The 13589-nt window shown below is 33.6% G+C and overlaps 1 protein-coding gene across 1 annotated transcript; it reads left to right on the top strand.

The window, feature by feature from the left end:
* Nucleotides 1-761: 761 nt before the first annotated feature.
* LOC102670286 (uncharacterized) lies at nt 762-1208 on the top strand. Its single transcript, XM_006601557.1, has one exon. The coding sequence runs from the start codon at nt 762-764 to the stop codon at nt 1206-1208; it is 447 nt and encodes a 148-aa protein (XP_006601620.1).
* The last annotated feature ends 12381 nt before the right edge of the window (nt 1209-13589 follow it).

Below are 13589 nucleotides of genomic sequence, written 5' to 3'. Positions count from 1 at the left end.
CGTGTCTAAAAGGAGCAGGTGGTGTTGCTGTCCAATAGGGGACTTTCAGACAGACTTTTTTGGAGAGGTATTTTCCAGAAGATGTGAAGAACATGAAGGAGATGGAGTTCCTTGATTTGAAACAGGGGAGCGAGACGGTGGGAGGGTATGCAGTAAGGTTTGAGAACCTAGTCAAGTATTCCTCACAATTAGGGGGAAGTTGGGGAAAGGCCCAAATGTGTGAAGTTTATCAATGGCCTCCGACCATAAGTGAAGATGATGGTGAAATGCCACGACATCCACAACTTTGCACAACTGACCAACATATGCAAGGTCTTTGGCAAGGATCAACGGGAGAAAGATGAATTCTACATGAATGCCAATGCCAGTCATGGGAAAGAGAAGAAGCCTGTGACTCATAGTCATGTTAAGATGTATTCTGCCCCTCTTGAGCAATATGGAAATTGTTTTGGGGGGCAGAGGATCGGTGGATTCTAGCCCACTAGTAGAGGATTTCATCGAGCTAGTGGGAGTTTTTAGCTAGCTAATAGGGTGTCTCAGCCTGCTGGTAGAGGTGGTGGTGGTGGTGTTCCTGCTACTATTTCTACACCACTCCGTTGTGGGAAATGTGGTAAGCTTGGCCATATTGCTCTTGAGTGCACATATAGAGAGGTGACTTGCTTTAAATGTCAAGGTAAAGGCCACATCAGTACCAGTTGCCTGCATCCGAGGAAGGAGATGAAAAGTGGAGGTTTGAATAACCAAGTGGACGACCGAGGACCATGGGGAGAGTGTTTGCTCTTAGTGGTGCTGATGCCGCACAGTCCGATGATCTCATCCTAGGTATGTGTTTCATAAGTCAAGTTCCCTTGATTGTGTTGTATGATTCAGGTGTGACACATTTGTTTATTTCTCATGTATGTGTTGAAAAACTTGTTTTGCCTATGTCTTCTTTGAAATTTGACTTGATTGTGGATACACCTGCTAGTGGGTCTATCTTAACTTCTGATGTATGCTTGAAATGTCCTATCTTGGTTTCTGATAGGCATTTTCAGATTGATTTGATTGTTTTACCTTTGAACCAGATTGATGTTATTCTTGGTATGGACTGGTTATCTTCCAACCACATCTTATTGAACTATTTTGAGAAATCTGTTGCCTTTCCTGAGTCTAGTGTGAGTGAAGGTGATATGTTTTTGTCTGCTAACCAGGTTGAGACATCTTTGTGAGAGGATGCACAGTTATACATGATCTTAGCTAGTATGAGTGCTGAGACCAAAACCCTTGTGAGTGATATACCCTTGGTGAGGGAGTTTCCAGAAGTGTTTGAGGAGGTGTCTGGGTTACCACCTAAGAGAGAGGTTGAGTTCTCCATAGACCTAGTGCCTGGTACTAGACATATATCCATAACACCTTATAAGATGTCCCTATGTAGAGCTGAGCGAGCTTAAGAAATAGCTAGAGGAGCTCTTAGAGAAATAGTTTGTGAGGCCTAGTATGTCACCCTGAGGAGTGTTGGTGTTGTTAGTTAAGAAGAAGGATGGGACCATAAAGCTATGTGTAGATTATCGTCAACAAGACAAGGTGATGATTAAAAATATGTACCCTTTTCCTGGGATAAATGACTGGATAGACCAATTAGTGGGGGTTTGTGTGTTTAGTAAGATAGATCTTAGGTCGAGTTACCACCAGATTAGAGTGAAGTCTGAAGACTGCCTTTAGGACCCGTTATGGCCATTATGAGTACCTGGTTTTGCCTTTTGGTGTGACCAACGCTTCTGGCGTGTTGATGGACTACATGAACATGATATTTCATCCCTACCTAGATAGTTTTGTAGTGGTCTTCATATATGACATCTTAGTGTATTCCAAGACTAAGGATGAGCATGAGGAGCATTTGAGGGTTATGTTGCAGACCTTCAAGGACAACGAGTTGTATGCCAAGTTGTCCAAGTGTGAGTGTTGGCTAGAGGAGATGAGCTTCCTAAGGCATGTTATATCCAGGGGGAGGGATAGTTGTAGATCCTTCCAAGGTAGAGGCAGTGATGAGTTGGGATAGCCTTAAGTCAGTGATTGACATAAGGAGTTTCCTTGGTTTAGTTGGTTACTACCGTAGGTTCATAAAGGGGTTTTTCTAAGCTAGCTTTACATTTGACCAAGTTGACTCGTAAGGGTCAAGCTTTTGTGTGGGATGCCCTATGCGAGAGTAGTTTCATTACCCTTAAGGAGAGGTTGACAACAAACGAGTATTAGTCTTACTTGACTTGAGCGAACCTTTTGTGGTGTATTGTGATGCATCCAAGATGGGTTTAGGAGGAGTGCTCATGCAGGGAGGCCAGGTAGTGGTCTATGCTTCTTGATAGCTTAAGGTCCATGAAAGGAATTATCCAACGCATGATCTTAAGTTGGCAGTCGTAGTCTTTGCCCTTAAGCTTTGGAGGCATTACCTTTATAGGTCTAGATTTGAGGTGTTTAGTGACCATAAGAGTCTTAGGTACCTGTTTGATCAGAGGGAGCTTAACATAAGGCAGAGGAGATTATTAGAGTTCCTTAAGGACTACGATTTTGAGCTTAGCTATCACCCAGGTAAAGCCAATGTAGTGGCTGGTGCCTTGAGTAGGAAATCCCTTTATGGTTAAAGAGTTGGACCTCCTAGAGTAGTTTAGAGACATGAGTTTAGTTTGTGACGTCTCCTTTGGTAGAATTAGGTTGGGTATGTTGAGGGTTACTAGTGAGCTTCTGAGCAAGATTCGTGAGGGTCATAAGTCTGACCCATTCTTGTCGGCCCAGTAGCTACAGGGATAGAGTAGTTTCAGAGTGGGGCCTAATGGAGTCTTGAGATTCCAGGATAGGGTGTGTGTTCCTAGTGTACCCGAGCTTAGGAGAGCAATCTTGGAGGAGTGCCATATGAGTAGTCTAAGTATTCACCCGGGAGCGACTAAGGTGTACCAGGACCTTAGGAAGATGTTTTGGTGGCCTAGCATGAAGAGAGAGGTGAGTGAGTTTGTGTATGCTTGCCTAGTGTGCCAGAAAGCTAAGGTAGAACACCAACGACCTTTCGGTAGGTTACAATCTCTAGATGTTCCTGAGTGGAAAAAGGATAATCTCTATAGACTTTGTTGTGGGGTTACCTAGGACCCCCAAAGGTTTAGATTCCATTTGGGTTATCGTGGACAGGTTGACGAAATTTGCCCACTTCATCCTAATTAACATTAGATATTCCTTAGAGAGGTTGACTAGCTTGTATGATAGTGAGATAGTTAGACTACATGGTGTGCCTTCTAGCATAGTCTCCAATAGAGATCCCAGGTTTACCTCTAGATTTTGGGAGAGTCTTCATAAAGTCTAGCTTAGGTTGAGTTCTACTTACTATCCACAGACCAACGATCAGACCAAACACACCATTTAATCCTTAGAGGACCTACTGAGAGCCTGTATGTTAAAGCAGTGGGATAGTTTCCTACCTTTGATAGAGTTTACCTGCAACAATAGTTTCCACTCCAGCATAGGTATAGCACCTTACGAAGCCCTATATGGTAGGAGGTGTAAGACACCTCTATGTTAGGTAGATCTCGGTGAGAGCCTTGCTTTAGGACTTGAGGTGGTTCAGCAGATCACTGAAAAATGTCAAATTGATTCAGGAGAGGATGAGAGCAGCCCAGAATTGGTAGAAGAGCTACCATGATAGGAGGAGAAAAGACCTTGAGTTTGTTGTAGGTGATCATGTATTTATGAGAGTCACTCTGTGGAATGGGGTTGGCAGGGCATTGAAGTCCCGTAAGCTCACACTTAGATTCATTGGTCCCTTCAAAATCCTAAAGCGTGTCAGCCTAGTTGCATATTAGGTAGCCTTGCCACCATCTCTCTCCAATCTCCATAGTGTCTTCCATATCCCTCAGCTCAAAAAATATGTTCATGATTCATCGCACGAGATCGAGTTAGACGATGTCCAAGTGAAAGAGAACTTAACATATGAAACACTGCCATTAAGGATCGACAACCATAAGGTCAAGCAACTGAGAGGAAGGGAGATTCCTTTAGTCAAGTGGTATGGAGAAATGCTTATGGCGAGGATGCTACTTGGGAGTTAGAGAGCTAGATGCATGTCGCTTATCATGCCTTGTTTGATACTGGTAGGTTTCGAGGACAAAACTTCTTTTAAGGGGTGTGGAGTTGTAACACCCTGTTTTTTTTTTTTTGTAAAAATTAGTTAAAAGGGTTTTTAATTAAAATAAATGAGTTTTCTTTAAATGAAAATAGAGGTTTGGAATGAATAATAAATGAGTTTTTAGAAAATAAAAAGAGTTTTATTTATCAATTTTTTATTTAATAGAAAGAAAAGAGTATTTTTATAATTAATAAAATAAACTAGAAAAATAGGAATAAGAATTAAGTCATCAAATATCTCACAATATATAGGAGCATTTTACCCCAAAGCAGTTTTACAAAGCATTTTCTACGTTCTTTGTTTCTTTTTCTTTGACGCTTAAGAATCCTAACAGAGCAACCAGAGGAGGAGCTCTAGAGAGCCAAAAAAATGTCATCATTGCTAATGAAGAACGCTTGAGTGACTACATTGAGGTAAAAGATAAGTTACTCAGCTTGGGGATTAGAATGAACATGTATAGGCATCCTTAGAGGATCAATTTTTGGTTATTTTTGGCTATTTTATGAAACTCAATTTTACTTTTATGTTGTTAATCACAAATTGACTATGCTTGATGGACCAATTGATATTCCGATGCAAAATTATTGTGAAATTGATGTGTTCTTGTGTTGAGTGTGAACCCTAGAAATTAGGATTTTTTCTAATTAGCGTGAATTAATGAAATTCAGTAAGGATGAGTTTACTATAAGAGGGAGTGAGAGAGTTTCTCTTGTTCGCAAAAACTTGAGTAGAATTTGTATTTTTCCCCTTTCCAAATCCTTTTGATTTTAAATTAACATGTATTTTCTTGCCATGATAACTCAGTTTCCTGCACTTTGTAAAGTGAATGCGTGAAAATTGTGTGGTAGTGATTTTTTTCATACTTGATATATTGGCCTTTCAATCTTGTTGATTTTTTTTTTTTTACTTTCTAAAATTTCTGACGTCGCACTGTATACATGTACATATATTGACACTTTTATTTCACACGCTTTTGTTTTTCATCCACATACATGGTTTATCATGAAATGCATAGATGCAATGGTTATTAGATATTTGAATTAACTAAAGCTTTAATCACATTATGTATTTAGGCATATACTGGATTGAAATTGATCAAAATTGTTATGAATGCTATGAAGATGTATACATGAACATGAGGCGTAATGACATGTCATTTTGGGATTAAGAAATTGTGATTGAGATTGAGTATAAGTGATAAGTTGAGCATATGTTAATTTGTGAGATACACGTGAACATGTGATGATAGATTGTAATGTTGTGAGATGTTAAATTGTGGACTCGGAACTTTTATTTCACATGTTAATGTTACAATTCCATCAACAGTGTATCTGTTTTATGATTTCCGCGGTTAGTTGAATTCATTTTCATAAACTTGGACGACCATGTTTTGAGCCAAGAGAATTTGATTTCTTTATTTAGACTAGTTCTATTTTGATAATTGAGAAGTAAATGTAAACCTTTTAACCTTGAAAATATTTTTATATACTGTGTTTGATGAACTTTTAATTAATTCCGCATTTATATTTCTTTTATTACACACACATGCGGGGTAAAGGGTGTCACACTTGTTCCTTAGGCTTTCCTTTAATTTGACTACCTGCTCACCTGACATAAACTATCTACCCACTTTAATCTGAGTTCGGTTTGTTCTGGTCTTGGATGAGTGCAAATTAAAAAATCTGCTCATGCCCTTATTATGCAATGAGTCAACCATCCAAAAGTTATAAAAATGTAGTTAACCAAATTAGCAAAATATTTACACATAGCCATAAGCTATAACAAATGTTTCTAATGCCAAGAAGATAAATAAACCTAGTACTTGATGCCACAATAAATAAATAAACAAATGTGTGGGACAATTAAAACATCGTTAAAAACTTCAAAAATAAAAGCATTATAAAAAGAAAATAAGAAAAATAAAAATATTTCGATGACAATCCCAAGGGCAACCTATTTAAAAGAAACAATTAATTAAAGAAGATTGCCTTCTAATTAAAGTGAAACATATTTGTTTCAAACAATCAATAAAAGACAAGAATTCTTTTAAACTTGCAATTAGTTTCATTAAGGATTCATGTAACTTAAATATCAATTCAACATGTCAATTCCTAGAATTTAGCCCATATTCTGATATGAAATACCAAAAAATTTTAACCTTATCAAGTTTCCATGCACTTCTTTAAAATTACAAATAATCTATGAAATAATTTTCATTTACACCCATCGTAAACCTACATTAAAACAATTAAACTCCAACAAGCATAATCAAGAGTGCTATGCAAAAAGACTACAAACCACCAAAAGAGCAAACATTAGTGGCTCAACAATTGACACCATATATGGTTGATAAAAAGAACTAAAGCATAAAAAATTAAAGAAGAAATCGATACACAAGAGGGACAGAGTGAAGCAAAATTAACTAAAGTGAAGAAGAGGAATAAGAATCAATGCAAGGTTGGTGAAGAGTGTAACACTTTATTAATGATTTATCTAATTCTTCAGCATTTATTTGGATAACTGAATGAAAAATTCAAAATTTTGAAAGGCAATTCAACTTAAAACAATGAGTGATACTTAGTTGTAAATTTTAACACTACTAGAAAAATAATTGAGGCAAAATTTGGGATGATAATTTTTTTCATCCCAAAAAATTAATTTGCTACAGATTTTGGACAAAATTCTATCACAAACTTAATTTTTAAATTTATTTGGTAGCTTGGGATGGACTTTATACTATGTCGCAATATTCCTCCACAAATTTGGGACAAGATAACAAATTTTGTCACAATTCTAGAACCGAATTATATATTCTGTTGCAAGATTGGATTGAATTTTTATGGTCACAATTTTGTGACCACATTTTTTTTGTCCATTTCTAGAATGTTATCCCAATTTTTTTTTATTATAGTTTAAATTAAAGAAAAAAATAGTACTGGGTTCATTCATAATAGTTCAAATTTGGATGCGACAATTTAATTTCTCCATAGGTAAAATTTTATTTTAAATTCATATTTAAATATTATAATTTTAATATTATTTAATTTAATTTTATTAAAAAATATTAGATAATATTTAAAAATTATTTAATTTACTTTTATTAAATCTCTGATAAAAAATATTGAACTTTTCTAAGAGGAGGAAAATTAAGTACAATTTTTTTCTTAAATTGTAACAAAAAAGAGATTTACTTTTTTTTATTATATTGATCAATCAAAATAAAAATCATATATTGATTTTACCAACTACAACAAAAAATGTCCATCATAGTAGATTTCAACCGAAATTTCACACTTTATAAAAGACATATCATTATTGGAAAAGATTTTGATATAATTATATATTAATAACAAATTGAAATTTTCATAACACATCACATATCATTTAACAATGTAATTTAACAATGTAAATAGAAATCATATTGTCAAAATGAGCACAACATGCGTGAATTAAAAATTAAAACAAAGTGAACATTAATTCAACACAACAAAGTTTTCAAAGATAGATTTAATTATAGACTCAAGCACTCAAGTGTTGGATATATACTTGATTAATCTGTATAATTACACACATCAAAATAAGTAAAACTGACATATACATTTGGAAACAATGCTAGTTACAACAACAACAAAAAAAAGTGGTTTAATTAACTAACACGAGAAGCAAAACCATACAAGACACCTAAACAACTATTACATTAATTATAAACTAACATCAAGATACCTATAACAGCAACCATCAGCCCATCACACAAGCTTTAGAATCAAGATCCTGCTGCCGCAACCGCAAATACATATACCAGAACATGTGTGGTTCTACAGGACTCTTTGCACCAAGCATCATAAGGTTCTATAAATTGAACATCATAATCTTCTATTTATCTATGAATGTTATGCTAGAGTAGTTAACTTGTTCTCCACAAAAAAAAAAAAAAAAAGAAGAAGAGTAGTTAACTTGTCATGAACATCTCGATAAAATTAAAATAGTTTGATTTCTTTTATAGTTAATGTAACCCCATGATTTTATAATTAATCTAACCCCTCATTAGGAATTTAAATCAGAATCCAACTGAATCATCAAAGGAACCATTACAACAACAAACATATGCAGAACAAAATAAGAAAATATAAGCATAGAGCCTATATATCCATGAAACTAGTCTATGTTACAAATGCTACACCTGATCGAACTTCTTGTAGTTCCATATTTGCTAGAGTTTGGTGTTAGTTTTCGGAGATACTAGGTGCTAGAAAGAATAAGGAGCACCATCTTCTTAAGTATGCTTTTAACTGAATGTGAGACTTTTTATTTATTTATTTATAACTAGTGAATACACATGTTTAAAATTCTGCACTAAGAAATTAGTTCATGGGTAAATTTTAGAATGAGCTAATTGATTATATTCTGAATTTTGAATGTAGACAAGTAGATATTTTAAAAAGATTATTAAAAAGATATTTTAATAATTTTACTTTTGGAAAATTATTAATTAATTCATTTCATTAAAAAAATAATTTTTAGACAAAATTTGGTATTTTTAATAAATTTTGAGTTAAAACTAGTTAAACATGATTTATTTAATGAAACTAATGAAAATACGTAAAATTATAATTTTACTCTTCAAAATTTATTTTCTGACTTAAAATAATATATGTTAATTTTCAGTACCCGTAATTTTCAAGAATTTTGAAATTTATAATTAATTATTCAAATTAAATATGAATATTTTTATATTTAATTAAAGAATTGAGCTAAAATAGTCATTTCAATGTAAATGAATTCAAAAAATTCTAAGAAAACTACCAAAAATCAGAAACAATGTTGTTGACCTCCCGAAAAAGCATGAAGTTAAAATAATATCAATAAAATTAATTACGAATTTTTAGAAATTAATAGAATAATTTGATTTAAATAGTAGAATAAAAGCATAATTTAGGAAATTTTAATTATATTTTCAATTTCAGTTAAAATTGAAATAAGCTCACCGTATGCACTGACTCTACTTCGTGCAATTCAACATAGAAGTGATATTTCTATTCACCCATCCTACCCCCAATGACAATGGAATATCTATGTGCACCCACCTATCCCCCAACGACAATGGAATATTGTTGTGCACCCACCATATCCTCTGAGGACAAAGAAATATTTATGTGCGCCCACCTTACTTCCAACGACAATGGCTTATTATTGAGCATCCACCGTATTTCAACAACAATGAAATATTTGTGTACAATCACCATATTCGAGTGGCAACACACATTTTGAATCCCCTAGGGTCCTAGGTACAATACTTCCTACTCTCCATCTCTAATGGCCTGATTTAAGGATCCACATACATCCCAATAATCCACACAACAACAAATGGAAATCATTTTAACATATTATAAGCATCACATCATCAACATAATCATGATTATCAAGTTCAACGCCCCAAGGGTTCACCATAACATAAACTTATCAACATTTCATTAAGATCTCATTCCATCTTTTCCAAAACCACACTCAGTTCATAATTCACAGGTTGCCAATTATGTCCACTTCACATTCTGTACAAAATTCTTTTTAGCAAGATGTTGGTTTAAGCCAATTTTGTCCAAAACGATAAATCTCACATACAAACCAAAATTCGTTTAAGCCTAAAATTTTTGACTTAAGCCAATTTGCATTTTGCAACATGATTCCTTCGAAAATCCAAGCTTTCAATGCCATTCATGGTTACCCAAGCTTCCAAACTCACAATAAACATGTCAATAATCAATATTTAAGCTTCTAAACACTAAACACCAACAAAGAAACTCAAGATTCAAACCAAAGAACTCAAACCCATCATAAAGCAAAAAAAGGTAAGCTTCCCTTAATTACCAAGAAGCATCTCCAAGCTAGGATTTGAGAAGAGGAAAGGAAGATCTTGAGCTCAACCAAGGATTTCCTCCAATCTCCAACACCACCACATCCCATTCTTGAAATACAACAAACCACATTGTTACACCTTTAAAGCCCTTTCTCTGCACCTTCAAATGTGATTCATTACAAACCATATTATAAAACTCACCTATTATCAAAGTTTTTAGCTTTACTATGATAACCTATTCTAAAACATAAATCATTCATTTATTTATGAATACTTATGACTTTCATGATAAAAAAATATATATGTTTTCTTCATATACAAGGGGTGCGTATATGCATGAAAAATTGAAAATGCTTTAAACAACATTGGTCTGTCGCCTTTATGCTTCGGAACAAATCTCAAGACCATAAATATATATGGCTTTTCTTGGATTGAAAAACATGACTGCCATACAAATTTTGTTGCAAGTAGCATTGGTTTTGGAAATTTCTTCTTTTATAGCAATACATATGATTTTGACTTGATCACCTGCAAGGTTAAAGAGGATAATCATGTTGCCCAAATTGAATAGTTTTCTAGAGCTTCATTGGAATGTAAGATAGATTTTGAATAAAGAAGAAAATGAATACATTCTAGAAATCAATTTTAAGAAGTGTAAAACTTTTACACTTTTGAATTGTTATTTTTTCAAAATAGGATACAATAAAGTGAGGCTTAATCAGTTTGTTGCAAAATTCATTGAATTGAATTTCAAAATGAAACATGAGATAAATGTTATTTTTTATTTAAAAATAAGAAATGTGCTTTAATCTGATTGTCACTATTCTTCCTATGTTATTTCTATTTTTATCTCTATTCAAAATTATCTCCCAATCCATTAAAGACTAAAAAATTACAATCTTATTGTACAACATGCTTAGCCTCTTTGACCTCACAAGAGATTCAGTCAAAATCAAATGCATTGCTTTAAGTGCAAAATATATTCAAAACTAGTGTTACTTGCAACAAAAATTTATAGCAAGCATCTCTTCTTTAATCTCAAAAAAACCTTATAGCTGTGTAGTCTCGAGGTTTGTTCATAGCATTTTCAGGCAAAAAAAACCCCATAATAAAGTTATATATATATATTTGCGTTTAAATTAAGTTATATATATAATAAAACCCCATGAATGGTGAGATGGAAAGTAACTCTAAAAGAGTTACTCTTAGAGTAAGTTAATCTCTTTTGTGTGTGTGTTTATATATATATATATAAGCTACACCAAAAATTTAGGACAAAAAGTCAATTCATTCTTTGCATTTAAATTAATTCAAGATAAGGGTATTATAGTAATTAAAAGTTTAACTTTTTAAATAAATAAAAAATTAAATACACTCACTTATTACTCATTTCTCTCTCTTATGTCATCTCTTTTAGGAACAAAATTCATCGGATGAAAATGTTAACAACAATCAGAAGAAAGAAGAACATAACAATGTTGAGGTTTTGTAAATAGATCACTAACTTCAAGGTGAGAGATTATTGAAGAGGGAGAAACGAGTAATACATGAGTACATTTAATTTTTTATTTATTTAAAAGTTTAAAATTTAATTACTATAATACCCCTAACTTGAATTAACCGAAACACAATGAATTAATGATTTTTTGTCCTAAAACTTTTGGTGAAGCTTGCTAATGTACTCTAAATGAAAAAATGAGTGTATATATTAGTAAAACCCTATATATATTATCATGAAAGTTCTAAGAATTTGTAAATAAAAGTTTAATTTCCACTTTAAGCCAAGTTACCACATTAAGTCAAGAGATTCAAAAATAGGTGATTCAATTGTTTAATATGATCGTCAATGCATTATAAGTGGAATACACAAGTTCTATCAACACCGTACAAAGCGAGCACTCTTATGTCCTTATTTTAATTTGGTTTGAGGGTGCTTGCAAAGAAGTGATGAATCTCAAAGAGTGTGGCACAATGCATGTTTTATAAAAGGATGATTTTTTTCTATTTTTCAGAAATTTAGTTTCAAAAAGTGTTAAAATTTACCACTTCTAGAAATTAGTTTCGAAAATATGTTAAATAAATTCTAGAAATTAAATTCCAAAATATTTTTTTAAAAAAGGAGTATATTTGGGAAACAATTAATTACCAAAATCACAATTAGGGTATATATGTAAGAAAATACGAAGGTTCAAAAGGCATAATCCCTAGTGAGTGTCATCTCTTGCTTAGCAAATTGGTGTTCACTTAGCGAGTGAGCATGGCTACATAAAAGGCATTTCACGTTAGGCTTTCTACATTAATTGTTTAAAAATCAATATGTAGAAATGGCACAGTGACAACATTTTGAAATTGAAAACAACTAAATTGATGTAAAAACAACTTTTTTTTGTTACTTGGTTGCTTTCTCAACTAGTAAAAGGCAATGGCAAGGACGAAAAATGGGGCTAGGTCGAGCCTTGGTGAAGCAGCACAACATTATGATCTTTTAACATAGCCTTTGAATGTCGTGATTCTTAACGCAAAAGTCCTTATTTTAACAAAACCCTTGTAGAGCATTGCACCAATGATCATTAAATCGCTTCTCCACCTGTGAATGCCAGGAACATTGTCCCCTAGTCATGATTGTAGATGTTTTGGACTAATAGGACGTTGTCATGGAAGTCCAATGTTAACTCCACCATCTCCACAAATGTTTTGGACAAACACAACATCAATGCGGACATCCACTCGTTGGTGGATCTCGTGAAGCTTCGAGTCGATCATCTTCCACCAATGTTAAGGTATGTAGATTTGAGGTTGTGTGGGTATGGAGATCTAGATCCAAAATGCCACAAAGAGGGAAAGTCATCCCAGATCCACGAAGGATTTGGGAAAATGAAAAAAATTGGCAGAATTTTTGCCATTATTGTGCTTTTGAGAAGTTGAGAGTGATTATGAGACTTAAGAGTTTGTCCTATAAATTTTGTGATTGGAGTTGCAATGGTGAATAATAATCAAATCGGTGCAGAGATCGACTTAGAGTGGATTGGCTAAAGCATATCTAGATTTGGAAAATCTAGAACATAGGAACAAAAGATAATACATTGGTTCAAAATAAAATCGATATAGAAAATGAAACTTTCTACAATTCCAACATCTATGTCGTCTAAATAACTTGTAAAATACCCTTTTTAACCAACGTAAAAGGAGTTTTGTGCAATAGTAGAGGGCAATTCTACAAATGAAAAATCTTCTCGCCCATCCATTTCAAACCAACATAAATGCATTATAATTGTTCCTTCTAGTATGCAGATAACTAGTTTCCATCAAATAACCATTCAATCATGGAAACACAAAGAAAAAAAACAATTTTCCATGTTAGAGTTTCAAGATTAAATCAATTCGTAAAAACATCAAAACAATCCATATATTAGATTAGAGAAGGGTAACGGTGAAAAGGAAATACTCATTATATGCGATCCTAGTGTGTGGGTGTGAATGGGTCCTCCTCATTCTCTTCTTGTTCTTATCTTTTCTCCTTTCCTCCTAGTGGAATGTGTGTACTATGTGTGTAATGAGGGGGTGGGGAATGGGGAAGGGTTTATGAGT

Source organism: Glycine max, chromosome 17, assembly GCF_000004515.6.
Source record: "Glycine max cultivar Williams 82 chromosome 17, Glycine_max_v4.0, whole genome shotgun sequence".
Classification (NCBI taxonomy): domain Eukaryota; kingdom Viridiplantae; phylum Streptophyta; class Magnoliopsida; order Fabales; family Fabaceae; genus Glycine; species Glycine max.
This window is presented reverse-complemented; position numbering and strand designations above follow the sequence as displayed.

Bases quoted from the DNA above. Each gene is read 5' to 3' on its own strand.
- LOC102670286 (XM_006601557.1), top strand. From the start codon at position 762: ATGGGGAGAGTGTTTGCTCTTAGTGGTGCTGATGCCGCACAGTCCGAT.